Consider the following 17132-nt stretch of genomic DNA (forward strand, 5'->3'; position numbering starts at 1 on the left):
TCAATTTTCATGGTCATTCCTATACGATTTGAAATAAGCAATATTTCAACCTGCTTAGTGCAGATCTTCATCAGGCATACCAAACGTTGCATAGATGTCTTTTTTATTGGATGTTAGACCACCAAGTAGTTCCAACAGTCACAACCACGTATTGATTTAAAACCTTTCAACTCTTTCATTATAATATCATACTTTTTTTATTTATCTGCTATTTATTACTATATTTTATTTATCTCTTGTGTGCTTTGATCTCTGAACTAAGTTAGGGTATTTTCCCACTTGGGCAGGTGTCTTGTCTTGGCTTATCTCTATCATTAATCCAAGCAGATGGTAAAGGTCATTGATGGTTCAGAACTTACCCAACAGCACGATTCTGGTTGCCAACATTCATGACGTGTTCAATTTCTTTGACACTTTTCGTTACGAACGATTGTAAATCCTATGAAGTAGAAAATGATAATTAAAGATTTTATTTAATTGCATCTGATATTTTCTTTACATATTTTTTAGTTAATAGATTCAATCAAAGAAATGTTATAGTTGGTATATCACAGAGAGGTTGAAATTAAATAGAAGTTCAAATTGGGAAAAGTAGCCTGTATTTCTACTAATAAATCCAAAATCAAAGAACATGATGGTCTACTCAGCTGACACGTGTCAAGCATCTGTTATCAATTTGATAAAAAAAAGTTAAGAAATGGTTCTCAAATCAAAGTTTAGGAAAAGGAAAGATAGAAAAGTCAATAGTATCATATTATCCTGTACCTTGACATAAATTCCAGTGTCAGGGCGTTCTTTCAACTCTAATTTTCTTTTATGATCTTTCGATAATAAATCTTTGACCTCTTCCTACAAGAAACAAAACAGTTTGTGGATTTGTACAACTAACGGAACTAAGAAGAGAGCTCTCAAACAAAGAGTGATGTTATGGACATAGATTAATAACCCTAATTCATTACACCTTGCTTTGGGCGAGTACAGTTTAACCCCCAATCCTATTATTCATCATATGGATTCGTTTAGCAAAAGAGACTCAATGAACTAGCTGCGAGATGTTGATAGTGTATGTAGTATCAAAAGTTTGTGACTTTTTTAAATATGGTATGAAATTACAAAATATCTAGCAATGAAAGTTTCTTCTGATGTTTTTAGGAAAAGAAAGTTAACAACAACGCAAACCTGGTAAATTTCGAGATATGAAGCACGGACGAGATATTGTTGGTCTTGTGTTCGCGAGATGTGTGTGAAGATATGGTCAAAAGAGTTGGGAATAACGCCACGCATGGTCGGATCCGAGCGAACGCCTAAAAACATAACAACATTGTTCAGAGCATCAATAATCTTATAAATTCTTAAAAATTTCCATGTTAAAAAAAGTACATTACTTCAAGTTTCGATTTACAGCTATAATCAGACGTATAAAACAATACAAAATTTATCATAGAAAAATTTTCTTTATCTGTAATTGTAGGAATATTATTGTCAATCTACTTACTTGGTTAAAATCAACTTGCAAAGAAATCGATCCCTATAGCCCTTTAGCTATGTGCTTTGTTTAAAAGGGGGATGTGGTGTTGAGGAGTTTACATATTTTTGGTGACGGTATCGAAAACACAAGCGACTTTTAAAATTTGAAGAGGGGTTGTTTTGCAAAGTGAATGTTTTCTCCCATAATAGCATAAATCATGTGACAATGACCAATCATAAAAACACAAAATATTTTATTGAATTTGTACCTTCCATTGTGAAAGTCTTTCCTGTACCAGTTTGCCCATATGCAAAGATTGTTCCTGAAAGTTTGAAATGTCGTGTTCATTTAGGGTTCGTGTTTACCGAATAACAATGGAGTTTCTTTAACTCCAACCTCTTTAACTCAAATATCTTCTTAACCCTATTAGCCCCAGTTGGGGGGGGGGGTAGAATCTACCACGCTAGAGTTCTTTTGCATATATCTCGAAGAAAAATTTTTTAAACGATTTGAAACTTTCTGAGTTTTAACAAACTTGTATTCTTAAGAGTATTTTAGCAAAATTTTAGGGTCATAGCTTGTCCAGATCAGGTTTTATGACTTTATTGTGAAACATGACATAAAACCCAGCTAAAATCGCTTAAAACTCAAAATTTTTAAGTGCTGATAACTTCTGAACTATTAATTCAATCATCTTCAAATTTTGACACGTGATAGGCATTGACAATATAAATTTGAAAAATTAAAAAACAAATTTTAAAAATGCCAATTTTGAAAATTTTACTCATCTTTAGCACAGATTTTAAGATAAAATATTCATGGAAAATGCAAAACCGGCAATTATATTAAAGGGCAGCCTTTTATCTTTCAGAATTTTCAAATAGAATCTAAATATCTTTATTGGCTCGATTGTAATAGACATTTTTGTAAACCATATACTTTGGCTTTTTTCCGACAGGTGGAAATTTTGGGATGACGTCATCGGTTTTTGAATAACGTCATCAAACTTTTTTGGTTCCAGGAAATTTATGTCATGATGGAGAACGTCTGTACCAATTTCATGGCCATAGCTCTCCTAGATAAAAAATAATCGAGGGTGGTAGATTCTACCCCCCCTGGGGATACAAAAATAAAAAAAGCTTGGGGCTTTAAACTCGTTAAACTCGCACAAGTTTTATGTTCCCTTCAATTAACAATACCTTATAAACCTTACACCATAACTCGAAATTTCCTAACTCGAATATATTTCAATTCTAAGTGCGTGTTCGAGCAATGGAAACTCCACTGTATAACCATTAGTACTTATTAGTATGATATATTGCGTCAAAAAAAATTTCCACTTTACAAGACAGTGATGTATTTTGCTTAGATGTTTTAGCGTACTAAAATTCTGGAATAATCACAATGAAACATCTTGCTGTGCTATCCTACAATTATAGTAGTCTTACCATTGTAGCCATTGAGCACAGATTCAACAAGCTCTGAGAATGTTTCGTCATATAAATCTCTCTGTTTTGAACTGCAAAATAAAGTAAAAATTCATATCAATAAATGATTGCAACGAATATATCTTAAAAATATAAACTTTTAATGTGCATCATTCATTTTTATATTTTCAAGTTTGAAAACTGGTATTGTAAAAAAGACCTTGAGAAAAAAAAATCTTTAAATGGTCGAAACAGTTCATTAACAAAACGGTACTTGCAAGTAGCTAAAACTAAAGCTAACCAAAGCCCATTCGCTTCGTGCACTAATTTTTGTTATTTAGTTATTTTTTTACTCTTCAATTCTAACATATATAATTCAGAGCATTTTAATTTTTGAGAAAAGTAATCAAAAAAATTCTACAAACTGAAGATTAAAAGCGAAGAAGAAAAAAATTGCTGCTAAAAATCTTATTTTTGCTATATCTTGCGATAGAGGTACTTTGAAGCCTGCTGATTTTGACTACGTCTTATTTTTGCCATAGAATACTGGCATTGAAAGTTGTACCCTCTAGAAAGTGAGCCGTTGAAGTGAAAAACAGCAAAAAACAGGGTAATTTTACTCAAACAGGCTACCTTCTAGTGGCTGTAATTTTTTGATTCAATATTTCTATATTAAAAATAATCATATAGCTAAACCAGGAGGCTTCAAAGAACCTCTTCACCAAAGTTTTTACCATCAAAGGACATATTACTTTTTTCAAAAATTATAGTACTCTTTAATTATCTTTTCAACAGTATAATTTGTTAAAATTGAATCATTGGTTAAAAAATGACATCAAAAAATGAATTAGTGCACACTTGAAAAGCAAATGCACTTTAGCTTTTCAAATACCTTGAAAAAGATAAAAAGTGGCTTCCATAAACTTATTATTCAAAAAACTTACTTCCAATCATAAACAGCATCAAAGGTGAACTGTCTTGGTGCTTCATTTTGTTTCACGGGGTTGCGAAGACTCACCAACCCTTTTTTAACGTCCATGTCTACGATTCTAAGAAGATAAGGTACATTATTTGAATCGATATTTCTGGCCTATCAAAGTTCGTATAAAAATATATAAGACTAAACAAGGACAGTGTTTATTTTGTAAGTGTGTAAGTGTGGAGTAAAAGTCATCATAATTTTTTAAATCAATTATTATGTTTTTTTTGTGAATTTCAACTGTACTGTGACTTGTTTTTGCTTTTTGTTTTTAGCCTAAAGATGAAAAAAGAGTTACAACAGGCTAGATAGAAACGAAACATATTGCAGAAATACACATTGTTGCTTTAAAAAAGTCAGACTATATTAGCAATCAATGACAGAAGAAGAGGTAGTGTTTGGATTGTTGTATACCTTTCATGGCCAGCTGCAATTTCTTTCTGATTCAAGGGACGACATCGAACAACCACTTTTACACTTTCTGCTGGCTTCTTAGACTGCAACGAGAATATTGAAAACATTTATCCAAAAATATACTTACATAAAAGTTGATTATGAATGATCTAGTTTTCTTATAGCTTAATTCTTTTAATTTTCAAACCAGTGTTAGTTTAGAAATATTTTCCAAAAAAATAATGAATGAAAAACAACAAAGGAATAATGTTTACCATAATGCTTTGTTATTTTGTATTTAACTGATCACTTATGTTTCTCTAAAAATAAAACAAGTTGCCAGTATTTAAAGCGTGTATTGACATGGAAGTTCATATCAATAAAAATTACTAAACTTTTTTGAAGCAAAAGATTTGAGGGAGAAATTGACGTCAGTTTAAACTTAAGTTAAGCTAATTAAGTCCTTTAATGTCATCAAGTTTCAAGGTGAACTTATTTACATGACATCATCTTGAAATCAGTTCATTTCTTGAGTTTAAAAGTTTGTCACTGTTCTATCGCTATTTAGAAAGCATATTGATAAAATCCATTTGGTGGAAAGTCTTTACTGATACAGTTTTATTGTTAAAAAATTCTTTCATTAAATTTATACATGGTACATCTGTACATGGTATACATGGTATACGTAGGGCTTTATTGAGAGAATAGGTCACAATTCTTGAATAAAGTTGGCGTTTCAGAAATTGGTTGTCACAAAATAAATATGTTTTGAAATTCTTGTATGAGTTGATAAGACTAAGAAATGTAGAAAACGTATTTGATAAAACCAATAGACCAGCGTCCGAGATTCAGAAAAGGCCTTAAAATTGGTTTTCTTAGGAAACCTTTTAGATCAGGGCAAATTTTTGATACTTACTAAGCTCCTAATAGGAAAAATTTGCCCTTCGAATCTCCTGCAGTTTTCGAGTGAATCGATTTTTAGGTAATCGATAGAACTTATCAAGGGCCTTTACTAACGGTTTTTTCGAAGTCTAAAAATCTCTGAGGCTACCAACGGATTCAGTGTGAAAAGTAGATAAAGAAAATGGGGTTATTTTGTTAAGTTTCGACATCCTGGTGCCAAGAAATTGCATTTTTAAGGCGAAAATAGGCGTTTTGGGAGTTTTTGAATGACATCAACATTTTCTAACGAGTATTTTCAGAATAAATCATTCCCACATCTGGATAGCCCTGACTTAGTAGTATCCAAGAATGGTATGGTTTGTTAATTTCAATGTCTAAATCTCGAGATAATTAATTTTTAAGATGGGTAAATATGCTGAAAAACTGCTGACACAGCAAAAAAAAATAGATAATTTTCCATATTTAAACCATACCATTTTTGGATACTACTAATTCAAGGCTATCCAGCCATTTCAAGGAAAATAAGATGGCTCACAAACTGAAAATGTAAGAGCTTTCTGGGGGGGGTATCGCCCATGCACCCCCTGGATAGCAACTCCAGAAATCTAAATTTTTTTCAAAACCTATTATCTTGTAGAGCTTTAAAAAAGAAAGAAAATGAGGGGTCATAAGCCTCCAGAGGATAAGTGGTTGTAATTCCAGTCATGCTTCTTTAATTTTGCATATATCTCTTTTTCTAGTGTATATACAGTAGCTAGAGACCTGAAATTTGGAGGGAGAATTCTTTGATGGTGTTAGAATGTTATTATATAAAAATATTTGTAAAATATTTAGTATATTTATGAAAATAACAAAAGAAGACATCGTATGAAGTAACTTGGAAAAGGTTGAAATGAGTCAAAAAAGGGGCCATTTTGAAGGGGCCTCTGGAAATAGAGAAGCAAAAAATTATAATGTAAAGAATAAATTTTCCTGAAAGGAGAAACCCTAAATCAAAAGAAAATCCATTTCGGCCTGTTTCGGCAGAAATTAAAAGGAATTTTTTGGGACATTCCCATGCTAAAGAAGCAAAAAAGTGAAAAAAACTACATAGAAATGAAAGAACTAGAATTAGCGAATGTGATTTTTGAATTCGTCACCCTTTTTCTGATAAACATACAAAGTTTCAGCCTTCAACAATGTTTTCCTCCATTTCCAGAAACATTTGTTCATCAATAGTTGCAACTTTTTTTTTCCCACACAGAAACAAATTTTGAAATGTTGCAAAAAGGTTCAGCAATTTACCAATTTGCTGTCTAGAAACAAGACCCCTCAGCTTTTACACACCAGGTTAGCCCTGGACATCACAGGTATAACTTTCTTCCTATTATTACGTTCCTCGAGCAGCAGGGTCCTGTGTCTTGGTCAGCTCAGGCATTTTGTTAATCACCTTGGAACGGCTGCACTCTTAGCTTGGAGCTAAAGTGCAGCTGATCAGGTATCTATTATTCTTATTCTGATTTCATCATGAAATTGCTCAAATTATTGATCTTTCTTTTGTACACCACTTTGTGGTCAAGACCAAGATTGTACCCTCACTTTGTTAATGTAACTGATCTGAGCTTTTGCCCTCCGACACGCTTCAACCAAGAAGTCCTATTTTCCATATTCCAGGCTTACTCAACAAACTCATCCTACATAAAATCAACTGCTCACTTGATAGACTTGCTACTAGTCTTGAGTGGTCAAATCGAGATCAATCCTGGCCCACCTGTAAAATTTCCCTGTGGTGAATGTTCTTCAGCTGTCAGATGGGGACAAAATGCAATTGCCTATGACACTTGTAATCGCTGGTTCCATGCACACTGCATCCAAATGAACAGTGTAATGTATGATATCTATCAGACAAACAATGATCTGGAATGAGAATGCTGCAACTGTGGATTGAAAAACATCAACCCATCACTTTTTGATAGCTCACTTGATTCATCAACTGACTCTAACCTATCTCCACAAAGAGGTATTCCTAAAAGAACTCCAACACAAATTAAACTGATGTGCATACTGGTGCATAAACTTTCAAAGTGTTTGGGAAAAAAAAAGGAGCAAATAGAACAGGCTCTGTTTGAGGACAATGTTGATATTGTTATTGGTAGCGAAACTCATCTTGACAGTAGCATCAAGGACTCTGAATTCATTCCACCAACATACAAATGTTATAGACGTGATCGAGACGATGCAAAAGGCGGTATGATAATCATTGCAAAGAAAGACCTGGTCATTGAGGAAGTGAAGAAATCCAAAAAATGTGAATTTATTGCAATCAAGGTTCAAACACACCAGAGACCAGTCATCATAGCAGCTTGCTACAGACCTCCAAAATCGAAAATTGGTGAAACAACATTCATCTGTGAAGAAATCAAATCTCTAAACTCTTCCTTTAAAAACTGCCCCCTATGGATTGGTTGTGATACCAACCTTCCGGATATTGACTGGGTAAACAATGCCATCATTGATCATAATTACAAGAAAGATATCAATGAATCGTTTTTAGAAACCTTTAACCAATGCTGCCTTGAGCAAATTGTTTTGTTCCCGACCCGAGTTAATAATATACTTGACATTATTTCCACTAATCGACCATCATTTGTAAACAACTGCATCCCTCATCCTGGTCTCAGTGATCACGAAACAGCTGTGATGGTTGATATTACCTGTCATCCAAAGATATCAAAATCTATTAAAAGGAAAGTATACCTATGGAAAAGGGCAGACCTAAACACGATAAAAGACCATGTTAACTCCGAAACGACCAACTTCATGGCAAACAACGATACAACCACACCAATTGATCAACTATGGTCTAGTTTCAAAATGCTTGTCGATTCTTCAATGAGTTTTGTTCCTTCAAAAACAACTTCACCTTGATATACGCAACCATGGATCACAACCAAATGCAAAAGACTTTGCAGAAGGAAAAAAAGAGCTTATAAATGTGCTAAACGAACAAATAGACAAGAAGACTGAAACAAATTTAAAGTACTCACCGTCAAATCAAGGAAAACCTGTAGAGCAGCATTTAACAATTATGTAGTGAAATGTGTTGATCGCGGAGAGGACAACAATCCCAAAAAACTGTTTACATTTATAAAATCTTGTAAGTGTGATAATGATGGTGTTGCCCCTCTAAATGATAAGGGTCACATCCAAATTGATGACAAAAAGAAAGCAGACATACTGAACCATCAATTCCCCAGTGTTTTTTCTAAACCAGATGGACGCATCCCTCCACTCATTGGTCAACGTTGCATAACTATGCCAGACATAACTATCAATATAGCAGGAGTCAAGAAACTTTTGAAAAATTTCAACCCAAACAAAGCATCTGGTCCAGACAATGTCTCCTCTAAATTCCTAAAGGAGCTTGGTAATGAAATTGCACCTGAACTAACATTGGTAATGCAGGCATCCATGCTGCACTCAATGACTCCAAAGGACTGGCGTCATGCCTTGGTTGCCCCAGTCTTCAAACCAGGGAAAACAGATCGAGCCAAAGCTGAAAACTACAGGCCTATAAGCCTAACATCAGTATCATGCAAGATATTTGAGCATATTCTTCACAGTAATATCATCTCCCACCTTGATAAAAACAACATACTAACTGATACACAACATGGCTTTCGGAAAAATCGTTCATGTGAATCTCAGCTTTTACTCACCATTAATGACCTTGCAAAATCGCTTAATGAGGGAAGTCAAATCGATTCCATCTTGCTTGATTTTTCCAAAGCATTTGACAAGGTAGACCATGACAAACTGTGCATTAAGCTTGATCGCTACGGAATAAGAGGTAATACTCTCTCCTGGGTTAGAAATTACCTTGCAAACAGAACGCAAACTGTAGTTGTTAACAGCAAGAGCTCAGACAAAGCCATGGTATTATCTGGTGCTCCCCAAGGGACAGTATTGGGACCACTTCTATTTCTAGTATATATAAACGAGCTACCATTGTGTGTGAACTCTCAAATTCGTCTTTTTGCAGATGATGCTCTATTATACAGAAAAATTGAATCAGTCAATGACGCTTATCGACTTCAACATAATCTAAATAATCTGATTGAGTGGGAAAGGCATTGGTCCATGGAATTCAATCCAGACAAATACAAGGTCCTCAGAGTCACCAATAAGCGCAAAATCATCCTATCTGACTATTCCATGCATAACCAGATCATTGAGCTTGTTGACTCAGCAAAATACCTTGGCGTTTTTATACACAAAAAGTTATCTTGGAATACCCATGTCAACTACACCTCGAAAAAAGCCAACCAAATCAGATGCTTCCTCCAGCGTAACCTGCGTACATGTAACCAAGTAATCAAGCTACAAGCTTATTGTACCTATGTGAGGCCGATTCTTAAATACGCATCAGTTGTCTGGGATCCTCATACCACAGCAAACATCAACCAATTAGAAATGGTCCAACGCAAGGCATCCAGATTTATATGTAATGATTTGAGATATTCCGGTAGTCCAACCACCATGATTCGTAATCTTAACCTTAATAAGACCCTCCAGCAAAGACGGCTTGAAACTAAACTGAACTACATGCATAAGATTCTACACGGTCGAATTGCTTGTTTATCTTCTCTTGTATGTCGTGCTCGTACCGCTAACTTAAAGATTACACCAATAAATGCACGAATACAGCTATGTCCCCTCAACAATTAGGTTGTGGAATGCCTTACCAACCCATATCGTCAATGAAGAAGACCCTGATAATTCAGCCTTAGCATTTCAAACTACGAATTTTAATTTGTGGAATTTTTTATTTTTTATTTCTTTCTGATTTTAACTTTTTTCTATCCTGAGCTAGTCCTTTTTGTCTCTTGCAATTTTACTCTTCGTGTCTTGTGTCCCCATGCTTTGTCTTCTGTTTGAACAATTTTTGCGCCGTGTTTTCTTTTTTACTTAGCACTGCTGGCCTCATCACCATTGTGGAATCATTGACATGGATAATTTTAATATTTCAACTTAAAATATTTTTATCTTACATTTTGATATGAAAATATTTATTTTAATACCGTAGAGTCGTCTAATCTCGACATACGTCTTGCAATCTTGACACCGGATCTGTAAAATAATCAAAACAAACCTTGAATGAAATTCTTGGTATCATTCTTATCGAACAAGTTCATCCATCAAACTAGAAGTTCAGTAAACATTGCAATCCTTTCAATTAAAAAAACAGCCAAATTATAAGCAGTTTTACACAACACACGAAACGCATGCAAACTTACTCGTAACTTTCTCGTGTCCATCATTAAAATTTTACAACTTTATTACGCTTCAAGTCACGTGATAAAAATAATTCGCGCGCTTAGTCGACCTGGTTTCCACTTCCTTTTTATTTATTGCAAGCACACGCTCTAGGCGCTAGGAGGCCGAGTTAAACTTCTAGGCGCCGCACCTAGCACACCCGGTCCCTTTTCAAATTCATAAGGAAACCGGGTTCTTTTAATTATTTTCGGTTCACGGTAAAAAGGTCTACTAAAAAATTCCTCGCGTGCAAAATGTTGTTGTGATTTGGGCATCTTCGTTGAAAGCATGCTAATTAGTTTTTTAGTGATTACTACATCGTTAAAGTGTTCTTTTCAAATATAAGTAATAACAGTTCACATTTCTCATATTATATTAACAATCTGTGACGTGGATAGAGAGAGAGAACAATTTAGTGATTGATTGATAACTTTGGTATGTATTTGTTTATGTTTGATTTTTTATTTCGAAGAGCAGCCTACAGCTATGTCGAGATTGCAAGACGTATGTCGAGATTAGACGACTCTACGGTAGTTTTTAAAAATTTCCAAATTACAAATATTTTTCCCTATAATTCCTACAATTTTTCTACTTAGCTTGGCATGTCATCGTCTCGTCCCAGTTCACTCTTACACTTTGACATTTTGAGTCTACACCTACTTTTGTGCTTTCCACATTTTCACCAGCGTCACTGTGCTAATATTTTTAACTCTTTATTTTATTTCATCCTTTATGTTTAAAATCACGAAAATGTACGTAATGTATTACAGTATGTGATAATTCCACAGAACTAGAACTTAGGCAGGGCTGTCGGATTTAGGACCACGCACGGTATGGAAAGAATTCAGTTGATAAAGGTCTTAATTATTTCTTTTTCTTTTGCCATGTGTACTAAAAGATTCTACAATGTTTGGGGAACTCAAATATCCAAAAGCTTTTCTATTTTTCATGGAAAAATGAGCTATAAAGGCAATTTCTTTGCTTAAGGTTTGTTTTTTCTTCGTGAATTCTCATCTTCAACCTTTATTTACAATTGGATATTTTATCAATTATCTCAGATTACAGTATCTCAGTTTTTCAGGGTTTATTCTAGAACTATTTGGGAGTAGAGAGAGCTTTTTACAGATCTTAAAAAGGTTTACTAATTCTTTATTTAGATATATAGTCAAAAGTTTAGACATTGGTGAAAACTTATTTCTTCGATCGAACATTGCTTGACACACGCTTTTTCAATTCAGACACGCATACTAGCCCGTGTCCTCCTCCACAGTTTTATACACCGCTGGAAAGCTGAGAGATCACAGGCTTTCCATTAGTAAACAGTGCGTCACAAACAGCCATATAAACAAAACTCAACATTCTCACAAAAGTTGTCTTTTTGATTTCCCAAACATTCGTCTCAAGCGTTCCCTTCCACAATAATTTATGTAATTGCAGTTGCGGTCAGTCCACAGTCGGCTTCAACATATACACGTGTTTTTATTTACGTGACCGAAGTGCCTACTAAAACAATCCGGGGGTAAATAGCGAAGCAACACAGCAGATTATTCGTAAGTATCTTTTGGCATTGACAATCAAATACAATATATTATACTATATTTCCTTAATTCAAAAATCAAAAATTCATTTTTCATTCGCGAAAAATAAAAATAAAAGAATAATGAATTAATATTACATACTAAGACGACCCCGTCTTTTACTCTCATTTGATTTCCAATCTCGGCACGTGCAAAACGCCCGTCCGCCCAATATCCACCCAATCAGCTTAAATTCACTTTAATTGTCCTTTGACATTCAAAAAATAGTACCTAAAAATTATGAATTTATAATAATTACAAAAAACAAAAAGTTTGATACTTCATTAGTGAAATATTCAATAAATTCCTGGTTTCAATTTTCAGTGGGCGTTCTTCTAGGGCTTCGTTTATCGCGCAATTTTTGCGTCACACAAACTTTCTCGGCCGCTCGTAATAATTATACATTGCCAAATTTGGTTCTCCATTGTCGAGTCAGGATCGATGGTGACGTCACCTAAGCATAAAAAAGAAAGGATTTCGTCAGTTTTATGCATATATTAATTTGCGAGATATTCTATTCGCCGCGCAAGCGCACTTTTCGTAGACTAGTCGGAGTACTTTCTTTTACTCGCGGGATTGATGGTAACTTTTCATCTTCGCTATTTTTAAAATGAAGCACAACCGAAAAAAAACGAAACTTCAGAAAGTTGCGTATTTCCAGTGAGTAAACGACTCTGACAATTAACAAAATTGATGATGATGATGATTTTTTTTCGGTCAGGGAACGGGAACCTTACAATGAAGAATAAAGAAATGGCTGACATCCTTTCAAATCAATATGCTAATGTCTTCAGTGAACCCATGTCACCTGACGATCAAGCTTTCAACACACAAACCACTGAAATATCAGAAATGGTAGTCACTGAAAATGACATAATGAAAGCCATTGACGAATTATCACCATCCTCAGCTGCTGGTCCAGATGGTTTCCCAGCAATAGTCCTGAAACAATGTAAAGAAGAATTAGCCATCCCATTGTGCCATCTATGGAAAAACAGTCTGGAAAAAGGAATTGTTCCAAACAAATTGAAAATATCAACTATAACCCCAATCTACAAAGGAGGAAACAAATCACTGGCTGCAAACTACCGACCAGTCGCCTTAACATCACACGTTATAAAGATCTTTGAGAAAGTCATCAGAAAACACATTGTCAAACACATGGACGAAAATAACTTTTTCAACCCAAATCAGCATGGCTTTAGAAGTGGAAGATCTTGTCTGAGTCAGCTCCTTGAACAACATGATCTTATATTAAACTTACTTGACAAAGAGACCAATGTAGATGTTGTTTACTTAGACTTTTCTAAAGCTTTTGATAAAGTGGATCATTCAATTGTTCTGTCGAAATTCAAAAGGCTAGGAATAACTGGTAAAATCTATAATTGGATAGAGTCCTTTTTGAGAGACAGGCAACAAACTGTAGTGGTTAATGGTGTGAAATCAAACATCCAAGAAGTTATCTCAGGTGTACCACAAGGAAGTGTACTTGGACCCTGATTTTCCTGATACTCATTGGAGACATAGATGAGAATGTTATCCAATCTATCGTCAAGTCCTTTGCAGATGACACTCGCACAACCAAGTCAATAAAGAATGCTGAAGATGTAAAAATATTGCAACAAGACCTTCAGATTTTATATCAATGGACAATCGCAAACAATATGAAATTGAATGATGCAAAATTTGCACCATCAGGAGATAAAATTGAAGGAAAGGAATATGTTAAAGACCTGGGAGTTCTTATGTCCAATGATTGTCTATTTAAACATCAAATTGAATCAATAATTGAAAAAGCCAAAAACATCATTTCTTGGATATTACGTACCTTCACTTCCCGCTCTACACATACCATGATCACTCTCTATAAATCACTTGTGATCCCTATACTGGAATATTGCTCAGCGTTATGGAGCCCCAGTACTATTAGTCTTATTCAAAGACTTGAAGAGATCCAGAAATCATTCTTGAAACAAATAAAAGGAACACACCAAAATTATTGGGAAAGTCTAAAGAAGCTTAGAATATACTCACTTCAAAGAAGGAGAGAACGCTACAGGATCATATACACCTGGAAAATATTGGAAAATCTTGTGCCAAATATCAATGATTGCTTCAAATCTAAAGACCATCCAAGATTAGGGCGAATGTGTTTTAGCAAATACGCCGGTCCAAACAATTCAAAATTACGCGACAGTACCCTGACTATACAAGGAGCAAAACTTTTCAATGCAATGCCAAAGAGCATTAGAAACTTGAAAAATTTAACTGTTGACAAATTCAAAAATGCACTTGACAAACACTTGCAAAAAATTCCCGATGAACCCCAAATCCGTGGTTATACAGGGTGCAGGAGAGTTGACTCAAACTCAATTTTAGACATGAAATCTCTCTGCTGATCCATTTCTTCCTTCAGGAATTATGGATTGAATGAAGATTGTGGTGTGGATCAAAAGATTCTTGCCAGAGCGGTACGCTCAAACACACCCAAAAGTAAAAGTATCCCAGGCCAATGTCTAGTATTGGGGGTTCTAGTCTTGAGCCCAAAGCCTACGCAGGATTGCAGCGTTTGGGTAAACGAGACAAAACTCTAAAAAAGCTGGTGTTTTGACGCGCTTCCGTGCTCTCGAAATATCGCGGTTTGAGACGCACTGGTAAAAACCAGAATGCTTTAGCATACATATAAAAAAAGTTAAAAGGGTTCAAAGTTCACGAAAAAATGAAACATTTGGTTTGACATCAACAAAACTTGCCTGACTTCGCTACCACCCTGGCTGCACCCGTACCGTGATATGTGAAGGGGGCCTTACAGTACCCCCTTAACCCCCTTGCAAATTGGCTGTTGGCAAAAAATTGTCTTGATTAAATAAACAATGCACAAATTCCAGTCAAGCTGGTTTACAATACAAGTGTTCTTTTATAGACAGCCCAGCCACTTTCAAGCACTTATATTTTTGCCCTGCTGCCTGATGATGAGGTCGTGGCTGGCTTCTTCGTAAAGACGAAAGACAGATCTGGACTTATTTCGTACTTTCCAGTCTCTTGTTCGTAGTTTTTCTGACTTATCGGTGCTGTGTGAGTTATTTACTATGTTTTCTAACTTACTGAATGACTTACCGACAGATCGCCACCGGTGGGATTCGAACCCACTAAATGCAAAGTTCCGATGCTTTGAAACCCAATGCCTTAACCACCGTGCCACAGATCCATGCCGAAAGAGCGTTTCCTACGGCTATTTATATTGTACAAACTACAGACGAGACTGTATTAAGAGAAAATCATAAAAGAGTGCTTTTTTCGAGGTCCAACCCTACTAACCTAACCCTAACTGATAAGGACCCTGCCGACGCACCGGACTGTCCGGTGTATTTGTCCGGTGGCAAAAAGTATCCTTTCGCTACACCGGACGCAATAAGTCCGGTGTCAGTCCAGTGTTGCATACAGGGAATTTTGGACACCGGACATTTATGAAACAAAAAATTAAAAAACACCGGACGCACACCGGACTGGTCATGTCCGGTGTTTTGATTGATTGTCCGGTGGGAAAAAATATCCTTCCCCGACACCGGACATCCGACTTCCTTAAGTCCGGTGTAGAAATTGTCCGGTGGTAAAAAAAATTCTCATTTTACACCGGACTTTCACATGTCTGGTGTTCGTTAAGTCCGGTGCGTCGGCAGGGTCCTAACTGATAATAACCAAATTCCTAGCCAATCTGATACGTAACCACACCCAAAACACACCCATACCCAACCCTACCAGGTCGCCTGCAGGTCCTGACACTATTCCCGCATGCTGGATCCGAAAAATAGATACATGTCTTTCGCTTTTACGAAGAAGCCTTCACCTGATGATGAGGTCTATAAAGAATCTATTTTTTATGCAAGTCCTATAATACATAATAGCTATAGCTATTCAAAATATCACATCAAGACTATCTACCTTGTTACCAGTTACCTACAAACTTATTGTCGATGTACATATCCTGATAACGTTGGCCAACTTGACTTGAGCAAGTTGTATTGAAAAGTTGAAAATTTTTGAACAAATCTCGTCCCACAACAACGGTACCATTTTGAATTCTCGAGACTCAGGGTCCGTGGTCATTTGAGTTACCATTTAAATGTTGGAAGGGGATACTTGCTAGAGAAAACCTAGTGTGATCACGTATAAACAAATCATTTCCGAGCAGATCCTGGTGTACCGTCGTTTTGTTTAAGTTTCTCATTTCCGCACTAAGATTCTTTCTTGTCACTTTTCCGGAATCTTTCGGCTATTTTTCCCGATTCCCGGGGCGGGCTAGCCGGCATGAGATTGGAAAGGGTTTGTTTCTAAAGGTACGGAAAATCTTGTGCTTACTTGTACAAAACGGTGGGTGATAGAAATTGACCGTCAATCATCTAACATCCCCCTTCTGTTTTTCCACTTCCCATCTCTCGATCTCCTTTTCTATTTTCTGACTTTCTGAGACTTGTTTTCTGATTTCTACTAACTTTTCTATGAATTTGATATTTCAAGCTTTCTTCAAATATCGACCCGACCGGGATTCGAACCCAACAAAGGAAAGAATCTCTGATCAGAAACCCAGCGCGCTATCTGTTGAGGCCGTTGAGCCACACTCGCACAGCAGAATTCAAAATTTGTAAATACATACTTATAGAATGTAGAACGGGGGTAATGTTATTATAATATGGGTAAAAAAAACCCTTTTTTAACCTGACTGAAATTCGAGCCGTTACTAGCAACCCTGCGGGGCCCAAGGCGCCGAGTATGCACCCGGCACAGTGACAAGTCGTTACTACCAACCCCGACCCTACCTAACTGTTAGTTAATCAATTCCAAACAACAAAACCCCCGGAAACACAAAATCGTAGATAGGAAAAAAAACCATGTTCGACTGACGGTCAATTTTTATCAACTTCCGTACAAAAGTGCCTAATTTTCCAATACTTTTTTTTCAACTACCTGAAGTCCTGGTCTTTTTCCGCTAAAAAGTGGCAAAGGAATCTTAGTAGTGCGGAAATGGGAAACTTATACAAAACGACGGTACTTTGTACATGCCATTGACTTCCGAGTCCGAAGGGCTAGAC

At 35.8% G+C, this 17132-nt stretch overlaps 1 protein-coding gene across 1 annotated transcript in view; it reads right to left on the bottom strand.

Moving 5' to 3' along the window:
* The window catches only part of LOC136803875 (kinesin-II 95 kDa subunit-like), a 30450-nt gene extending 14378 nt beyond the window's left edge, over positions 1 to 16072 (bottom strand). Inside the window, exons 1-9 of the mRNA XM_067060597.1 lie at positions 15985 to 16072; positions 4543 to 4587; positions 4289 to 4371; positions 3840 to 3944; positions 2917 to 2987; positions 1737 to 1790; positions 1180 to 1304; positions 766 to 849; positions 360 to 439 (exon numbers count right to left, since the gene is read on the bottom strand). Coding sequence (XP_066916698.1) covers positions 360 to 439; positions 766 to 849; positions 1180 to 1304; positions 1737 to 1790; positions 2917 to 2987; positions 3840 to 3944; positions 4289 to 4371; positions 4543 to 4545 — 605 coding nt within the window. The 5' untranslated portion in view covers positions 4546 to 4587; positions 15985 to 16072. The remainder of the gene's footprint in view (positions 1 to 359; positions 440 to 765; positions 850 to 1179; positions 1305 to 1736; positions 1791 to 2916; positions 2988 to 3839; positions 3945 to 4288; positions 4372 to 4542; positions 4588 to 15984) is intronic.
* Positions 16073 to 17132: the final 1060 nt, after the last annotated feature.

The sequence above is a fragment of the Clytia hemisphaerica genome, unplaced genomic scaffold (genome assembly GCF_902728285.1).
Source record: "Clytia hemisphaerica strain Z4C2 unplaced genomic scaffold, Clytia hemisphaerica genome assembly, whole genome shotgun sequence".
Lineage (NCBI taxonomy): Eukaryota > Metazoa > Cnidaria > Hydrozoa > Leptothecata > Clytiidae > Clytia > Clytia hemisphaerica.